Source organism: Scyliorhinus canicula, chromosome 28, assembly GCF_902713615.1.
Source record: "Scyliorhinus canicula chromosome 28, sScyCan1.1, whole genome shotgun sequence".
Taxonomy (NCBI): Eukaryota; Metazoa; Chordata; class Chondrichthyes; order Carcharhiniformes; family Scyliorhinidae; genus Scyliorhinus; species Scyliorhinus canicula.
The window spans coordinates 17,667,656-17,682,993 of record NC_052173.1 but is presented as its reverse complement, the minus strand read 5'-3'; the positions used below and the strand labels follow the sequence as shown (position 1 = coordinate 17,682,993).

Sequence of the window (15,338 nt, the reverse complement as noted above, 5' to 3'; positions counted from 1 at the left end):
CAGTTGAACAGCAATGGCAGGGGTTTTTGGGGTTATTCAGGAGGCACAACAGAAATCCATCCCAAGGAGGAGGAAACATACTAAGGCGAGGACGAGGCATCCATGGCTGACGAGGGAAGTCAAGGACAGCATAAAGGTTAAGGAAAAAGCATACAAAGTGATGAGGATTAGTGGGAAGCCAGAGGATTGGGAAGCCTTTAAAAGAGGACAACTAAAATAGCAATAAGGGGGAGAAGATGAAATACAAGTGTAAGCTAGCTAGTAATCTAAAAGAAGATTGCAAGAGTTTTTTTCAATATATTAAAGATAAGAGAGAGGCAAGAATAGACTACTGGAAAATGAGGCTGGAGAAGTAGTAATTGGGCACAAAGAAATGACAGAGGAATTGAATAGTTACTTTGCATCAGTCTTCACGGTGGAAGACACCAGTGGGATGCCAGAGCTCCAGGAGAATCAGGGGGCAGAGGTGAGTGCAGTGACCATTACTAAGGAGAAGTTTCTGGGGAAACTGAAAGGTCTGCAGGTGGATAGATCACCCAGACTGGATGGCCTACACCTCAGGGTTCTGAAAGAGATAGCTGGGGAGATTGTGGAGGCATTGGTGGTGATCTCTCAGGAATCACTGGAGGTAGGGAGGGTCCTAGAGGACTGGAAAATGGGAAATTATATGCCAGTTAGCCTGACTTCGGCTGTTGGTAAGATTTTAGAGTCTATTATTAAGGATGAGATTGCGGAGTACTTTGTGCATGGTATAATAGGACTGAGTCAGTGTGGATTCATCAAGTTGAGGTGATGTCTGACAAATCTGAGAGCAGCACGGTTGCACAGTGGATAGCACTGCCTGCTCACGGTGCCAAGGTCCCAGGTTCGATCCTGGCTCTGGATCACTGACTGTGTGGAGTTTGCATATATTCTCCCCGGGTTTCGCCCCCACAACCCAAAGATGTGCAGGGTAGGTGTATTGGCCACACTAAATTGCCCCTTAATTGGAAAAAATGGATTAAAGACACTCTAAATTTATATCAAAAAAGTCTGACAAATGTGTTAAGAGTTCTTTGAGAAAGTTAGACAAAGGGGGACCAGTGATTATGATTTCTGGATTTCCAGGAGGCCTTTGACAAGGTACCATACAGGAGGCGGTTAAATATGTTGCCAAGGGCTGCTCTTTCCTAGGGCCAGTGCAGACTCAATGGGCTGAATGCCCTTCTCCTGCACTGTATATTCTATGAATTTCTCCAACTGAAGAAAATAAAATTTATCATCCATGAGTCAGAAGAGGGCTTGCACAAGACATGGAAACCATTCACCAACTTGTTCCGAGACCTGTTTGTAGCCAGCAACCAATAGAGCAGGGAGAAAGGGGGAGGTACAAGGAAACCACAAAATGCACAGGAAAAGGGGAGGTAGGGAGGATGGGAAGGGAGTGAGAGGGGGAGGGGGGCACATAAAAGCAAATTAAAACCCACAAAGGGGACAATGGAATACAGGCAGCATAGCCGTGGAGGACGGGCAAGAAGGAAAAAAGGGAACATCTCCAGCATGTTGGGCGATACATGCCAGAGCCAAAATTGAGAACCCAATCACGACAGAATGGCCAGATGGGGTCTGACATGCAAATAGTCATAAGGTTCCTTGTTTGGATATGTATATTTTCTCTTTCTGTTTTGTGTGTCCATTTGTCTCTCCGAGGGAGCTCTGTAAATGTGACAGCATTTACCTTTCAGTGATTGCAAGATTGCCAGATTATGTACCATGAAAAGATTTTTAAAAGTAATTCCCAGGAGGCCATTGCATTCGACTTCAATCTTCCTAATGAGATGGAAATTGATGCTAATTGGGGTTAATGATATGCTCGCCATATTTGGGCAAGGTCCGGAATTCGCCACCGAGAGCGGGTTGGTTAGATGGCAAACTGATTTGATTTTGGATTTCCCACTATTTAACAAGTGCGTCCTAATTCATGCCGGGTGCAACACGGTGGATTCGAAACGCTGAAACTGCCCCATGCTGCCGTGAAAACCGCTGGCGAGAGTGTGCTACCAGCAGGAAAAGTGAATCTCGATGATCTCCACAGATGCTGCCAGACCTGAGTTTATCCACCATTTTTGGATTTTATCACAGATTTCCAGCATCCGAAGTAATTTGAAACGAAAGAGAAAATGCTGAATTCAGCAGGACTGGCAGCATCTGTAGGGAGAGAAAAAAGCTAACGTTTTGAGTGCGATGACTCTTTGTCAAAGCTGTTTGTCCAAAGTAATTTGCTTTTACCACAATAAGGAGACATCAGGATACAGGAACAGGCGCTCAGTCAACGAGGCCTTTAAAGAATATAGACAATGATGAGGTGAAGAAAGTGGGTCAAAGTCCAACAAGCCAGAGGTGGACGAATGCAGAGATCTCAGGGAGAGAATTTAAATAGTCAAAGGTCCAAAGAATCTCAATAGTGCTGAAGGAGGCCATTCGGCCTATCAAGTCTGCACCGACCTGCCGAAAGAGCACTTTACCTAGGCTCACTCCCCCACCCTATCTCCCTAATCCCACCTAACCTTCATATCCCTGGACACGAAGGGACAATTTAACATGGCCAATCCACCTAACCTGCACATCTTTGGACACCAAGGGACAATTGATCATGGCCAATCCACATAACCTGCACATCTTTGGACACTAAGCGACAATTTAACATGGCCAATCCACCTAACCTGCACATTCCTGGACACTAAGGGACAATTCAGTATGGCCAATCCACCTAACCTGCACATCTTTGGATACTAAGGGACAATTCAGTATGGCCAATCCACCTAACCTGCACATCTTTGGACACTAAGGGACAATTTAACATGGCCAATCCACCTAACCTGCACATCTTTGGACACTAAGCGACAATTTAACATGGCCAATCCACCTAACGTGCACATTCCTGGACACTAAGGGACAATTCAATATGGCCAATCCACCGAACCTGCACATCTTTGGACACTAAGGGACAATTCAACATGGCCAATCCACCTAACCTTCACATCCCTGGACACTAAGGAACAATTCAACATGGCCAATCCACCTAACCTGCAGATCTTTGGGCTCTGGGTGGAAACCAGAGGAAGCCCATACAGACACGGGGAGAACGTACAAACTCCAAGCAGACAGTAGGGGCAGCAGGGTAGCATGGTGGTTAGCATAAATGATTCACAGCGCCAGGGTCCCAGGTTCGATTCCCGGCTGGGTCACTGTCTGTGTGGAGTCTGCACGTCCTCCCCCTGTGTGTGTGGGTTTCCTCCCACAGTCCAAAGATGTGCGGGTTAGGTGGATTGGCCATGCTAATTGCCCGTAGTGTCCTAAAAAAAAAAGTAAGGTTAATGGGGGGGGTTGTTGGGTTACGGGTATAGGGTGAATACGTGGGTTTGAGTAGGGTGATCATGGCTCGGCACAACATTGAGGGCCGAAGGGCCTGTTCTGTGCTGTACTGTTCTATGTTCTACAGTGCCCAAGTTTGGAATGGAATCCAGGTCCTTGGCGCTGAGGCAGCAGTGCTAACGACTGTGCCACCCAAACAATGGGCAACGGTTTCAGCAGCAGCCATGGAAAGGTCTGAGGGGGCTAATAAATCAAAGTGGTAGCGAGTGTTTCTTTGTGCTGGAGGTAAGATGGGTTTTAAAGATCACTGTGATTAAGAGAGTTGTACACTCTTCCCCCGCCTCACAAAGTTGTTCCGCAATTCTTCAAAGTGCATTTGCAGTTAAAGCTGGCCTGATATCAAAAAGAATCGAGACGTACGTAAAAACACACAGTTCAATAAGCAACCCCAGCTCCAACACTGATGCTCACTAATAGACGTCAATACTGTGAGCTGCTGTCGCTATTTACATTCACCATTTGTACAGGAGTTGCTGCCCTCTCAATCAGATCCTTCACAGGGATTGTGGAGTTCCCCAGCCTTACATCTAGCTGATGGTCTACAGGTAGAGAGGGGGCTGCTCCGAAAAGAGCTGACTCCAGGTTGGAGCAAGAACCAGGTGTGGCTGCTCCGCAAAGGGACAGGTTGGAACCCGTGGCAGAGGGGCGGGTGACTGACCGGCTCCGCCCCTATATCGGTTGCTCTCTATTCCTCATTGCTGTTATCTGACACCCTGACCAAGCCCAGATCCACACAGCTCATAAAAGCAGCTGAAAGCACCCTTACCTCCACCAGTCGTTCAGTTTGGAACTCCAGACTCTCTCCTCCAGCCTCAACATGTCTACACAGAAATTCACGAGCCGCAGCAGCCAGCGCCGCGTGGGCAGCGGCATCAGCAGCAGCAGCAGCATAGGCGGCGGCGGCGGCATCAGCAGCCAGTTCAGCAGAATGTCCACCTCTCGTGTTCCCAGAGCACAGAGTCTGATCCAAGTTCAAAGGCGGCAAATGTCACGGCCAGTTGGAGTAGGCATGAGTGGCATGAGCAGCTACGGCGGTGGCCGCTCCAGCTACAGCCGCGGCATCTCCCAGTATGGCTACGGCGCTGGCAGCTTCGGGATGAACCAGATAGTCAATCAACCCGTTGACCTCAGTGCCCCTCTCCCTAACATTGACACCTCCTTTCAGACGATCCGTCTGCGTGAGGGCAAACAGATCATGGAGCTCAACAACGACTTTGCCTTATTCACTTGCCGGGTAATTTTCACAGCAGCATGTTTATGAACCAGTGTTTTGTGTCTTTTCTCAATTAGTTGATGTGTCCCCAGAAATGGGTGTTATTTCCAATCTAACTGTCCTCATTTTACTCCGTTAGGTTCGTGATCTGGAACAGATCAATAAGAGACTGGAGATCAAACTGAATCTCCTGAAAGAACAAGGAGATTACAAATCCAACATCGACAACATGTTCCAGACTTACATCGAGAACCTGAGAAAACAACTGGAAACACTTGGGCAGGAGAAGCAGAGATTCGAGGGGGATCTTCTACAAATGCAAGCTGTCGTTGAGGACTTCAAGACCAAGTAAGTGCGCCGCTGCTGGATTTGCTCATGCACCGACCCCGAGTCGTGTCTCAACGGCACAGGCTCCCAGTTTCAATTGAGGACCATTTTGACAAATTGGTCAAGAGGTGGCAAAATAATCTTTAGGATGGTCGTGTAGACGAAACTGCAGGAGGGACTCAGTCCCCGTCATACTCCTCTCCGCGGGAATACAGCTGTATTGCTGCATTTGGCCTCAGTTCCCCTGGGTTGTGGAGTGGGGAACATTAGAAATGTCCAAGCGAGACGATCTGGCCTGTGCACGATAGGACAGGAGAAGTTCAGTGAGTGTGGAGAGCCACGAATCTGTGGTAAAAGTGGAGGAACTCGGTCCTCGTCACACTCCTCTCCTGAATGAGTGTATTTGGGTCATGGGATGGGCTGGCGGTGTTAATGAATTTGGTAAACTGGGGGGGGAGGGGTGGGTTCTCGTCTGGGTGATCTTGCTGTTCAAGTAAGACTTCTAAGAGCAGAGTTTGACGGCGTGTAACTTGTGGAGGGAAAGGTGGAAAACAGTGAGTATTTAGATCGATATTTGATAGTGTCTTGGAAACGGAGCAATGGGGTTGGAAGGATTATCTACAAAATAATCTGTTTCATTCCAGGTACGAAGATGAAATTAACAAACGCACAGAAATGGAAAATGAGTTTGTCCTGGTGAAGAAGGTGAGGTGACTATATTATGTACATACCTGTCCGCGGGGCTCAGGCAACCCGATCGCTTGGCTGAAAGTACTTTGTCCCTCCCCACTTTAGGACGTGGATGACTCCTACATGAGCAAAGTGGAACTGGAAGCCAAACTGGAAAGCCTTACAGATGAAATCCACTTCCTCCAATCAGTCTTTGAAGAGGTAAAAATGTGGCCTGGTTCACCAGTTGTTCTCTTGAATTCGACCAATGCAGCTCGAACGCTCTCAATCACTTTTTAATTTTTTTTAACCCCCTCCTGCTGATATTTAGGAAATTAATGAGCTGCAGGCACAGATTCAGAACACATCTGTCAACGTGCAACTGGAGTCGGCGCCCACCTTCAACGCTGCTGACGTCATTCAGGAAGCCAAAAATAAGTATGCGGCACTGGCCGCAGCTGGCCGCGAAGAGATGGAGACATTCAAACAGAGCAAGGTTAATATCCCAATCCTCATGTCCCACATAGATTAGATGGGACCCACTCTCGGTGTGAAATCTTTGACTAACTAATTGTTTTCATTGCAGATTCAGGAACTGAGCATGTCATCTGGACAATGTGGCGATGAACTCAATCAAATTAAGATTGACATTAAAAACCTGACAACGAATATCCGCGGGCTGAATGGTGAAATTGACGGTCTGAGAAACCAGGTAAGCAAAGAAATGAAAGCGACAGGACAATGACTGCAACTGAATAGAAGCAAATTACTGCGGATGCTGGAATCTGAAACAAAAGGGAAAATGCTGGAAAATCTCAGCACGGTAGCATTGTGGATAGCACAATCGCTTCACAGCTCCAGGGTCCCAGGTTCGATTCCGGCTTGGGTCACTGTCTGTGCGGAGTCTGCACATCCTCCCCGTGTGTGTGTGGGGTGTGTGGGTTTCCTCCGGGTGCTCCGGTTTCCTCCCACAGTCCAAAGATGTGCAGGTTAGGTGGATTGGCCATGATAAATTGCCCTTAGTGTCCAAAATTGGCCTTGGTGTTGGTTGGGGTTACTGGGTTATGGGGTTATGGGGATGGGGTGGAGGTGTTGACCTTGGGTAGGGTGCTCTTTCCAAGAGCCGGTGCAGACTCGATGGGCCGAATGGCCTCCTTCTGCACTGTAAAATCTATGAAAAATCTATGAAGTCTGGAAGCATCTGTAGGGAGAGAAAAGAGCTAACGTTTCGAGTCGGATGACTCTTTGTCAAAGCGGCTCTTTGTACAGCTTTGACAAAGAGTCATCGGACTTGAAACGTTAGCTCTTTTCTCTCCCTACAGATGCTGCCAGACTTGCTGAGATTTTCCAGCATTGTCACCGACTGCAACTGAATGATTGTTGTAAAAGGGTCACCCAGACTGGAAACGTTCGCTCCCTTCTCTCTCCACAGATGCTGTCAGACCTGCTGAAATTGTCTCGTATCAGTCTGCAATTCAGTCTGCTCTTCCCAATTCTTGGTTATAACGGTCAGCCTTTCTGGCCGGACCTGGTGTTCTTCTAATGCACATAATGTTGATGAATCTGACCATATTAGGGGTTGGTTTAGCTCACTGGGCTAAACCACTGGCTTTTCAAGCAGGCCAGCAGCACGGTTCGATTCCCATACTGGCCTCCCCGAACTGGCGCCGGAATGTGGTGATTAGGGGCTTGTCACAGTCACTTCATTGAAGCCTACTGTAACAATAAGCGATTTTCATTTCATTTTTCATATTAATGTTTGTGCCATTTAGCGTGTGATCCTGGAGGGTAAAATCAAAGATGCGGAAGAAAATGGTGAACTGTCTCTCAAAGACGCTAAGGCCAGGATTGCGGACCTGCAGGCGGCCATCAATACAGCGCAAGCGCAGCTAATGAAACAAGCCCAGGAGTATGATGCGCTGGTACAAATCAAGATGAGTCTGGAGATTGAAATTGGCACCTACAGGACTCTGCTGGAGAGAGAGGAGGAAAGGTAGGATATGGGGCACTTCCAAATTCTAACACAGTCCATAATCTCCTATATTGGCAGATTACAATCTACTTGCATTTAAATGGTAGTGTTGATCTCTGTGAATGGAATTAAGTGCAGGCATTCAGAGTGCCCTGATATTCCACACAAAAATTGGGTTCAAAAGCTGCTGGTATCGAATGGAACGCAAAACATCAACTCACTCCAAGATCTGGATCTCCCTCCCCATGACCAAATGGCCTGCTGGCATTTGCTGTTTGTGGCCACCCATGAAGAATGGGCACTTTGGCTGAGGAGCTGGAGGGTGTCTGTGTGCGCATTCAGAACGTTACCCCAGCAGATACCAAGGTCCCTGGGAGCGGGAGAACATTGGTGAACATCCTGCTTTAGCTGTTCTGCAGGATCCTCCGCTTCGCCGGCAGCGCACCCACACCCGCAGGTTTCTCGACAGCATGGGGTGGCCACAATGGGAAACCCCATTGGCCGGCTGACGGAGGGTATCGCTGCCAGCAGGGGTGCACAGAGCTGGAAAACGGGGCTGGTGGGACAGAGAATCCCACCCGTTACATTTTGGTGCTTGAGGATTCCCGAGCCACACTTGTTCTAAATTTATTCATTAAAAAAAGAAATCAAATCTGGATGTAAATATTCTGCAAATACCTGCTGTAATTGTTATATTACTCCTTGGTAATATATCATTACTCTTTGCTTCATAATCCAGAATGGTCTGATGGTGTGATTATAAAGAAACCACCAATCTTTAACTTAAAGCAAAACTAATTTATTGAATAACGATTAATTAATATTGAGTTTGCACACTTCACAGAACTATAACTAGTAATCAAGTAATCTATATTTAAGTAATAACAAATTTAAATACACGTGCTGCTTCTATCTAATCTTAAATATGCTGTGATCTATCTCTCTCTGCTTACACACTCTACTGACTAGTATCCCAAGATACCCTGAGTTTTTATATTTATAGTGGGAACTAGTGCTGCCCTCTAGTGAATGTGTTACACTGAGATGTAATAATTAACCCTTTACTTGTCTGCATATATACATACCATTGCAGTAATGTGAATGTGTTTCCTTTTCAACAGAATGTCATCGGGAGTAAAAACCCTGAGCATCCAGCAAGTACAGAACCAGGGTAAGAGAATTTCCATTTCCTAGTTTGAACTAAGAATTCTTGGAGGAAGAGCTAGATTGGAAAGCAAAAGTGGGGATTTCTGGAAATACACAGTATATTTCTCATCTGTTAGGAAGGGAATAGTCAGGCTGTCATTTCAGATCACAGTGCATGTGTTCTGAAGAAGGATCTATACAGTGCTCCCCAATACTTAATCTCTCTGTTCTGTTCCCAGAGTCTGATAGAATTGCTTTGCATTTCCAGCATTCCTGCTCTTATTTTAGTCATGCATAAATGTAAATTATGTCTGTGTTTAATGATGAGGTCAATTATTGTCCAATATAAGTACAATGTCAGTAGTCAACTTGCCTTCCTAGCCCCCATGCTGGCTGATTATGTTTAGTAATGAGAACAATAATTGCTTCGTGTTGGGGCAGGTAGCCATTTCTTGTCATGCTGCTGGCATTTGGTAACTCCTGTGTGGCTGAATAGATTTTTGAAAAGTAGAGCCTAAAGGGAACATTTTTTTGATGAGAGGGCAGCACGGTGGTGCAGTGGTTAGCACTGCTGCCTCTCGGCACCAAGGACCCGGGTTCGATCCCGGCTCTGGGTCACTGTCTGTGTGGAGTTTGCACATTCTCCCTGTGTTTGCGTGGGTTTCGCCCCCACAACCCAAAGATGTGCAGGGTAGGTGAATTGGCCACACTAAATTTCCCTTTAATTGAAAAAATAAAAAAATAAGTTTTTTTTGATGACAGAATAATATCTCAGAGATTTGAATTTTTCTTTTTGCTTTCAGGTACTTCTTCAGGGTTCAATAGCTTCGGTTTCGATTCTGGAGTCAGTTCTGGACTCGGTTCTGGAGTGTATCAGAGTTACGAATCCTCCACATTACCAGCCACCAGAACACTGTGAGGGACACTGAGCAAGTAGATGGAGTTGTCATATCTTCATCTCTAAAACGTTTGTCATAATGGGAAGGAAAATCTGTCTTAGATCTCCACGCAAATCAATTTGCATCTGACATGTTAGCCTGAGTTTAATTCTAGCTTTGCATATTTGGGGAACCTTCTTAATCTATTCACAGGGGGAAAACATCAAATTCACAGTCCCTTTAAGTCTTAGGGATTTGTTGGGGAAGAACTTGTCCAATCTATCATCATTCATAATTAGCAGTCTGCCTCAAACGTAATGAGCTACCCATGAATTAATTCATCCTTCTTGTAACTATGCCCTGAGACACCAGTAGGAGTACATCACATTAATTGTTGGTGACTTCTGATGGTATAAGTTTCACATCACCAAAAATCTGGTGTGAACACACATTTTGGGATTTACTTGTGTGAATGACTCCTTGAAACCCTGTGAGTTGGAACTGAAAAGGTAGATATCTAGCTCCTTTCGGTTATTTTGGGTTTACAGGAAATACTCATACATTCAGCTTGGGGTTCTTTAGAATAGTAAATTAACTAATATTTTCTGCATGGAACTGCATTTTACATCTCCTTGTACCAGATTATCTTTTCATTACCATTCTATGAAATACTGAATAAACACGTTTTCTGCAATTCCAGATTATTTTCCCTGCATATATTTCTCTCTGTTTGATTCTCCTGCACTGATTGCCCCACCCACCCTCATCCTGCTTTAGCTGTTCTGCAGAATCCTCCGCTTCGCCGGCAGCGCATTCACACCCACAGGTTTCTCGACAGCATGGGGTGGCCACAATGGGAAACCCCATTGGCCGGCTGCACGAACGGAGGATAGCACTGCCAGCGGGGCTGCACAGCGCTGGAAAACGGGGCTGGTGGGACAGAGAATCTCACCTGTTACATTTTGGTGCTAAAGGATTCCTGTGCCACACTTGATCTAAATTTATTCATTGAAAAAAGAAACAGCTGAACAGGGAAGACCATATCAGGCACAAACATATTAAAAAAGGTAAAGAATCAGAATAGCATGCCCAGTAAAAAGGAATTATAATAATAATCTTTGTCACAAGTAGGCTTACATTAACACTGCAATGAAGTTACTGTGAAAAGCCCCTAGTCACCACATTCCGGCGCCTGTTCGGGTACACAGAGGGAGAATTCAGAATGTCCAAATTACACAACAGCACGTCTTTCGGGACTTGTGGGAGGAAACCGGAGTACCTGGAGGAAACCCATGAAGACACGGGGAGAACGTGCAGACTCCGCACTGACAGTGACCCAGCGGGGAATCGAATCTGGGACCCTGGAGCCGTGAAGCAACAGTGCTAACCACTGTGCTATTAGATGATTGGGGTAGAATATAGTCAGAGTGGCTCAGTGGCACCATCGCAGGCCAAACTGGTCGAGTGTTAAATTACATTGCTGGATCTGCAGCAGGAAAAACATTCCCACCAAACTGCCTGCCGCAGATACATCTGTCTATGACAGTATCGGTAGAAGTGACCACCCCATAGTCCTTGTGGAGACAAAGTTCCCTCTTTACATTAAGGATTCACTCCATTGTGTTGTGTGGCACTGTCACTGTGCTAAACGGGATAGATTTTAAACAGATTTAGTAACTCAAGACTGGGTATCCATCAGGCGCTTTGACCCATCAGCAGCAGCAAAATTGTACTCAACCACAATCTGTAACCTCATAGCCTGATATATCCTCCACTCAACCCATGAAGAGTGCAGGAGGACATGCCAGGAGCAGCACGAGACATACCAAAAACTGGGATGCCAACCTGGTGAAGTAACAACATAGGACTACTTGGCCAGAATTCTCTGGTCGTTGCGGTTCACTTTTCCCCAAGGCAGCACCCCGCCCCTGTCCACGGGTTTCCCAATGGAATTGAGTGCCTTCAATGGGAAATCCCATTGACAAGTGGCGGGAAGGTAGAATCCCACCACCAGTGAACGGCACGCGGCCGAGAAACAGGTGGCTGGGAACCAGAGAACCCTGCCCCTTGTGTGCCAAGCAACATAAGGAGCAAGTGATAGAGCTAAGCGATTACACAACAAATGGATTAGATCTGAACTCTGCAGTTTTGCCACATCCAGCAACGATTTGTGATGGACCCAGGTCACAGGGCAGGAATGGCAGAAGGCTGCCTCCACTCCTGATGTCCCGCCTGGGGATCCACCTAGGCATAGTGTTTGGGCCCGTAAGGCCAGAAAGGTAGACACCAGTTAGGTGGGAAGGAGACAGCACACAGGAGCTAGGGCACAGACCTGTGTAAATATATGTTCACCGTTTCGCAACAAACACCTGTTCACACTTTAAACAACCTCTGTGCACTGTCAAACAAATGTGAGGGATGGGATGGGCTGGCTGCAGAGAGGATGCTGGGGGAGCCAGTGGGGAACAGGGGGAGATGGGCAGACGGTGGGGTGTGAGGTTGGGCCAGGTACCCCTGTTCAGCCAGCGTTCATCGTTCCGGTGCATCAGACCCATCCTTCTCCAGCCCAGCCAGCGCCCCCCCCCCCCCCCTCCCCGACATCCCCCATTCCCCATCTCCACCACCCCAAGGATCTAGCTCACAGCTGACCCAGGTGGATGGTGAAAATTGCTATTGTAGGCAGGAGTCAGACGTTGTCAAATGGTGTGGAGCACCAGAGCTCATCACAGAGCGGGGGTTGTCATCATTCTCCATCCCATGGACCAGACCTGGTGTACCTGCCAACCCAGGGCCCACACCCCGTAGCATATAGGAATCATGGAGAGGGTTGCAAGTGGGGTGGGCTGTGGTGCAGGGAGGGTGTTCACGGGGGGGCGTGGTCGGCCATGAAGGGTTGTTTGGGATAACCATGCCAATAGCCAGGCCCCCTAGTAGGTGAACCTGGAAACGATTAGAGCGTCCCTTGCATGACAGACCTGGCACACGCACAGCCTCCTGTGCCTGCGCAGGCCCGATGTCCTGCCCATCCTCGGCCTCCCCCACATCCTCCTCATCTGATGAGACTTGGCGTTCATCCTCCTCCACCAGCACATTGCCAATCTGCTGCGTGATGTTGTGGAGGACACAGCAGGCTACTACAATGTGGCAGACTCTCCTAACGCTATACTGGAGGGCCACCAGAGCGGTCAAGACACCTGAACCACATCTTCAGGAAGTCGGAGCATCGTTCGATTTTGTTCCCTGGTCGCAGCATGGGTGCCTTTACAGCGGGACTCCGCGTCGGTCTATGGCCTCTGGATAGGCGCCATCATCCACGACCACAGTGCATACCCCTGTTGCCCAATTGCAAGCCCCTCACCCAGAGGTGAGTCTCGAAGAGGTCAGGAACCGTTCAGTATGAAGTATGAAGACGTTGTGCACCCTGCCTGGGCATCAGGCGCAGACGTGCATTTCATGGTCACACACCAGTTGAACGTTAATCAAGTGGATCCCCTTTTAGTTTGTGAAGACCGGCCCGTTGTGGACTGGTGCTTGTAGGGCGACATGCATCCCGTCAATCACCCCCTGGACCCGGGGCATCTCAGCGATGATGGCGAATCCCTCTGCCCGGGCACCCTGCTGGGTCCACAATGAATTTGGTATATTGTGCCAACTGGACATGGAAGGCCTCCGTAATGGTGTGGATGCAACTGTCCACCAAAGTCTGTGAGCTTCCGGACAGATCCCCAATCGATGCCTGGAAGGACCCCGTGGCATAAAGGTTCAGTGTAACCTCCATCTTGATGGGCACAGGGAGCAGGTGTCCTCCACATACTCCGGCAGTACCTTGTGCGCCATGATCTGGCAGATATGTCGCACTGTCCCCCTGCTCAGTGATGGCATGCCCGGGTCCTTGAATGGCAGGCGCTGCCGGTACACACGAGGCCTCATGCAGTGCTTCCTTCCCACCTCCTCCTCAGCCTGTTGGGCAACCAGCTCTCCATCCTCACCACTGTCTCCTGTTCCTCAGGGGCAGGCTCAACTGCTGCAGGGTCCTCGAGCAGCTCCAGCTCGTACAGCCTCGGGGCAACCCCCAGGGCTGCGGCTAGGATGAAAGGGACCATTACTGGTTTGATTCCAAAGTCCATTGTCTGCAGGGATGAAAGTCAGACATGTTAGCACGGTGTGTACCTCCATGCCCAACCAGGTCCAACGGGTTCCACGGTGGCACCGGTCTGCACAGCAGATCCTGCCTCTCGCCATCCTTGCATGTCCTCCCCCCCCGCACGCACCTTCCCCATCTCCACACCCACCCCCCAGATGTTTCCCCTGGCACTCTGTCCTCCACACCCTTGCTCCGTCGGTGCCCACCATCATGGGGACCTCTGGTCCTGGCTGACACTACACATGCCGTTGGCTGGCACTAACCATGCCAGCGGTACACTCTGCAGCCCCCGTCCATCGCCCCCCTGTAGGGGTTTCTGTAGATGTTGCCCTTGGTTTGCGGGGGTGGGGGTTGGGTGGAGGGTGGAATACGGGGGTGGTTGTTTGGCGGGCATCCATACGGCCAGTGTCAGTCTGTATAACCACGGGCCAGGTTGGGTTGTCAGTGGTGTGCACAGCAAGATGGCTGCCTTGCAGGCCGTGGCAATGACAGCCCGTGCCTGGACACCCGATCCCATGGGGGGGGGGGGGGGGGGGGGGGGGGGGGGGGGGGGGGGGGGGGGGGGTGGGGGGGAGGGGGTCACCCCGACCCCACAGCCCATCAGCTGGCCACATCCCCTCCCCCGCTGCCCACCCCAGGGCCTGGCAGACCTCCCCACACCCCAGACAGTCCTGCCATTGCCAGGAGCATCATTTACTATACATGCAGAGTAGAATTCATTGACGATGCTGTCGAGGCCTGGAGCATGGCATGCTGGTGGGCACCCGGAAGCCGGTCACTATTTCGGGCTCACAACTGATTCTAAACTCAATGGCCTTTCCTGATTTTAGCGTCAGCAATGGAGAATCCCCCCAAGATTTTGATAACTGTTCAATAAAATATCTCTACGTGGAATGTAGTCCTGCCTTTTATCCTGAAGGTAATGCGAATGCCATATCCAGCTCAACAGGTTTTACTCTCCATGTCTTGATGACAGGATGCCTCATGAGAGGGGTGGAACCCTTAGAATCATAGAATTTATAGTGCTGAAGGAGGCCATTCGGCCCATCAAGTCTGCACTGGTCCTTGGAAAGAGCACCCTATCAAGCCCACACCACCACCCTATCCCGTAACGTCACTTTAGGTCACTAAGGGACAATTTAGCACGGCCAATCCACCTAACCCACACATCTTTGGACTGTGGGAGGAAACCGGAGCACCCGGAGGATACCCACGCAGACACGGGGAGAATGTGAGTCCTCCGCACAGACAGTGACCCAAGCTGGGAATCGAACCTGGGACTCTGGAGCTGTGAAGCAACTGTGCTAACCACTGTGCTACCGTGCTGCCCTTGTTGGGGTCAGATATGTCAGAGCTAGAATTAGCAGCTGTCAGCCACGAAAAGGCTGCACGGCAATTGATGGATACTATCCAAACCTCCCATATGGCCGCCGCAGTTAATGTGGGACAGAAAAAGGACAGCAAAGCAAATTTCGATGAGAAGTTCAAACCTGTGGAATATGAGATAGGGGAAAAAAGTCATGCTCCAAATTCACGAACTTGGAACATTTTTTCTCCCTAAATAGAGTGGACCAC

The 15,338-nt window shown here is 48.8% G+C and overlaps 1 protein-coding gene across 1 annotated transcript; it reads left to right on the top strand.

Annotated features, from left to right (window-relative positions):
* The first annotated feature begins 4,167 nt into the window (after positions 1 to 4,167).
* On the top strand, positions 4,168 to 10,318 carry LOC119958188 (keratin, type II cytoskeletal 8-like). Its single transcript, XM_038786554.1, has 9 exons — positions 4,168 to 4,648; positions 4,767 to 4,975; positions 5,599 to 5,659; positions 5,750 to 5,845; positions 5,955 to 6,119; positions 6,210 to 6,335; positions 7,396 to 7,616; positions 8,717 to 8,766; positions 9,545 to 10,318. Exons 1-9 carry the CDS (start codon positions 4,232 to 4,234, stop codon positions 9,658 to 9,660), a joined length of 1,461 nt encoding a protein of 486 aa, XP_038642482.1. The 5' UTR covers positions 4,168 to 4,231; the 3' UTR covers positions 9,661 to 10,318.
* The last annotated feature ends 5,020 nt before the right edge of the window (positions 10,319 to 15,338 follow it).

What these genes read in the sequence shown, in the direction of transcription:
- LOC119958188 (XM_038786554.1), top strand. Translation starts at nt 4,232, where the DNA reads ATGTCTACACAGAAATTCACGAGCCGCAGCAGCCAGCGCCGCGTGGGC. An exon ending in TTGCCTTATTCACTTGCCGG is followed by an intron (nt 4,649 to 4,766) that starts GTAATTTTCACA and finishes TTACTCCGTTAG; the next exon opens with GTTCGTGATCTGGAACAGAT. An exon ending in TTGACGGTCTGAGAAACCAG is followed by an intron (nt 6,336 to 7,395) that starts GTAAGCAAAGAA and finishes TGTGCCATTTAG; the next exon opens with CGTGTGATCCTGGAGGGTAA.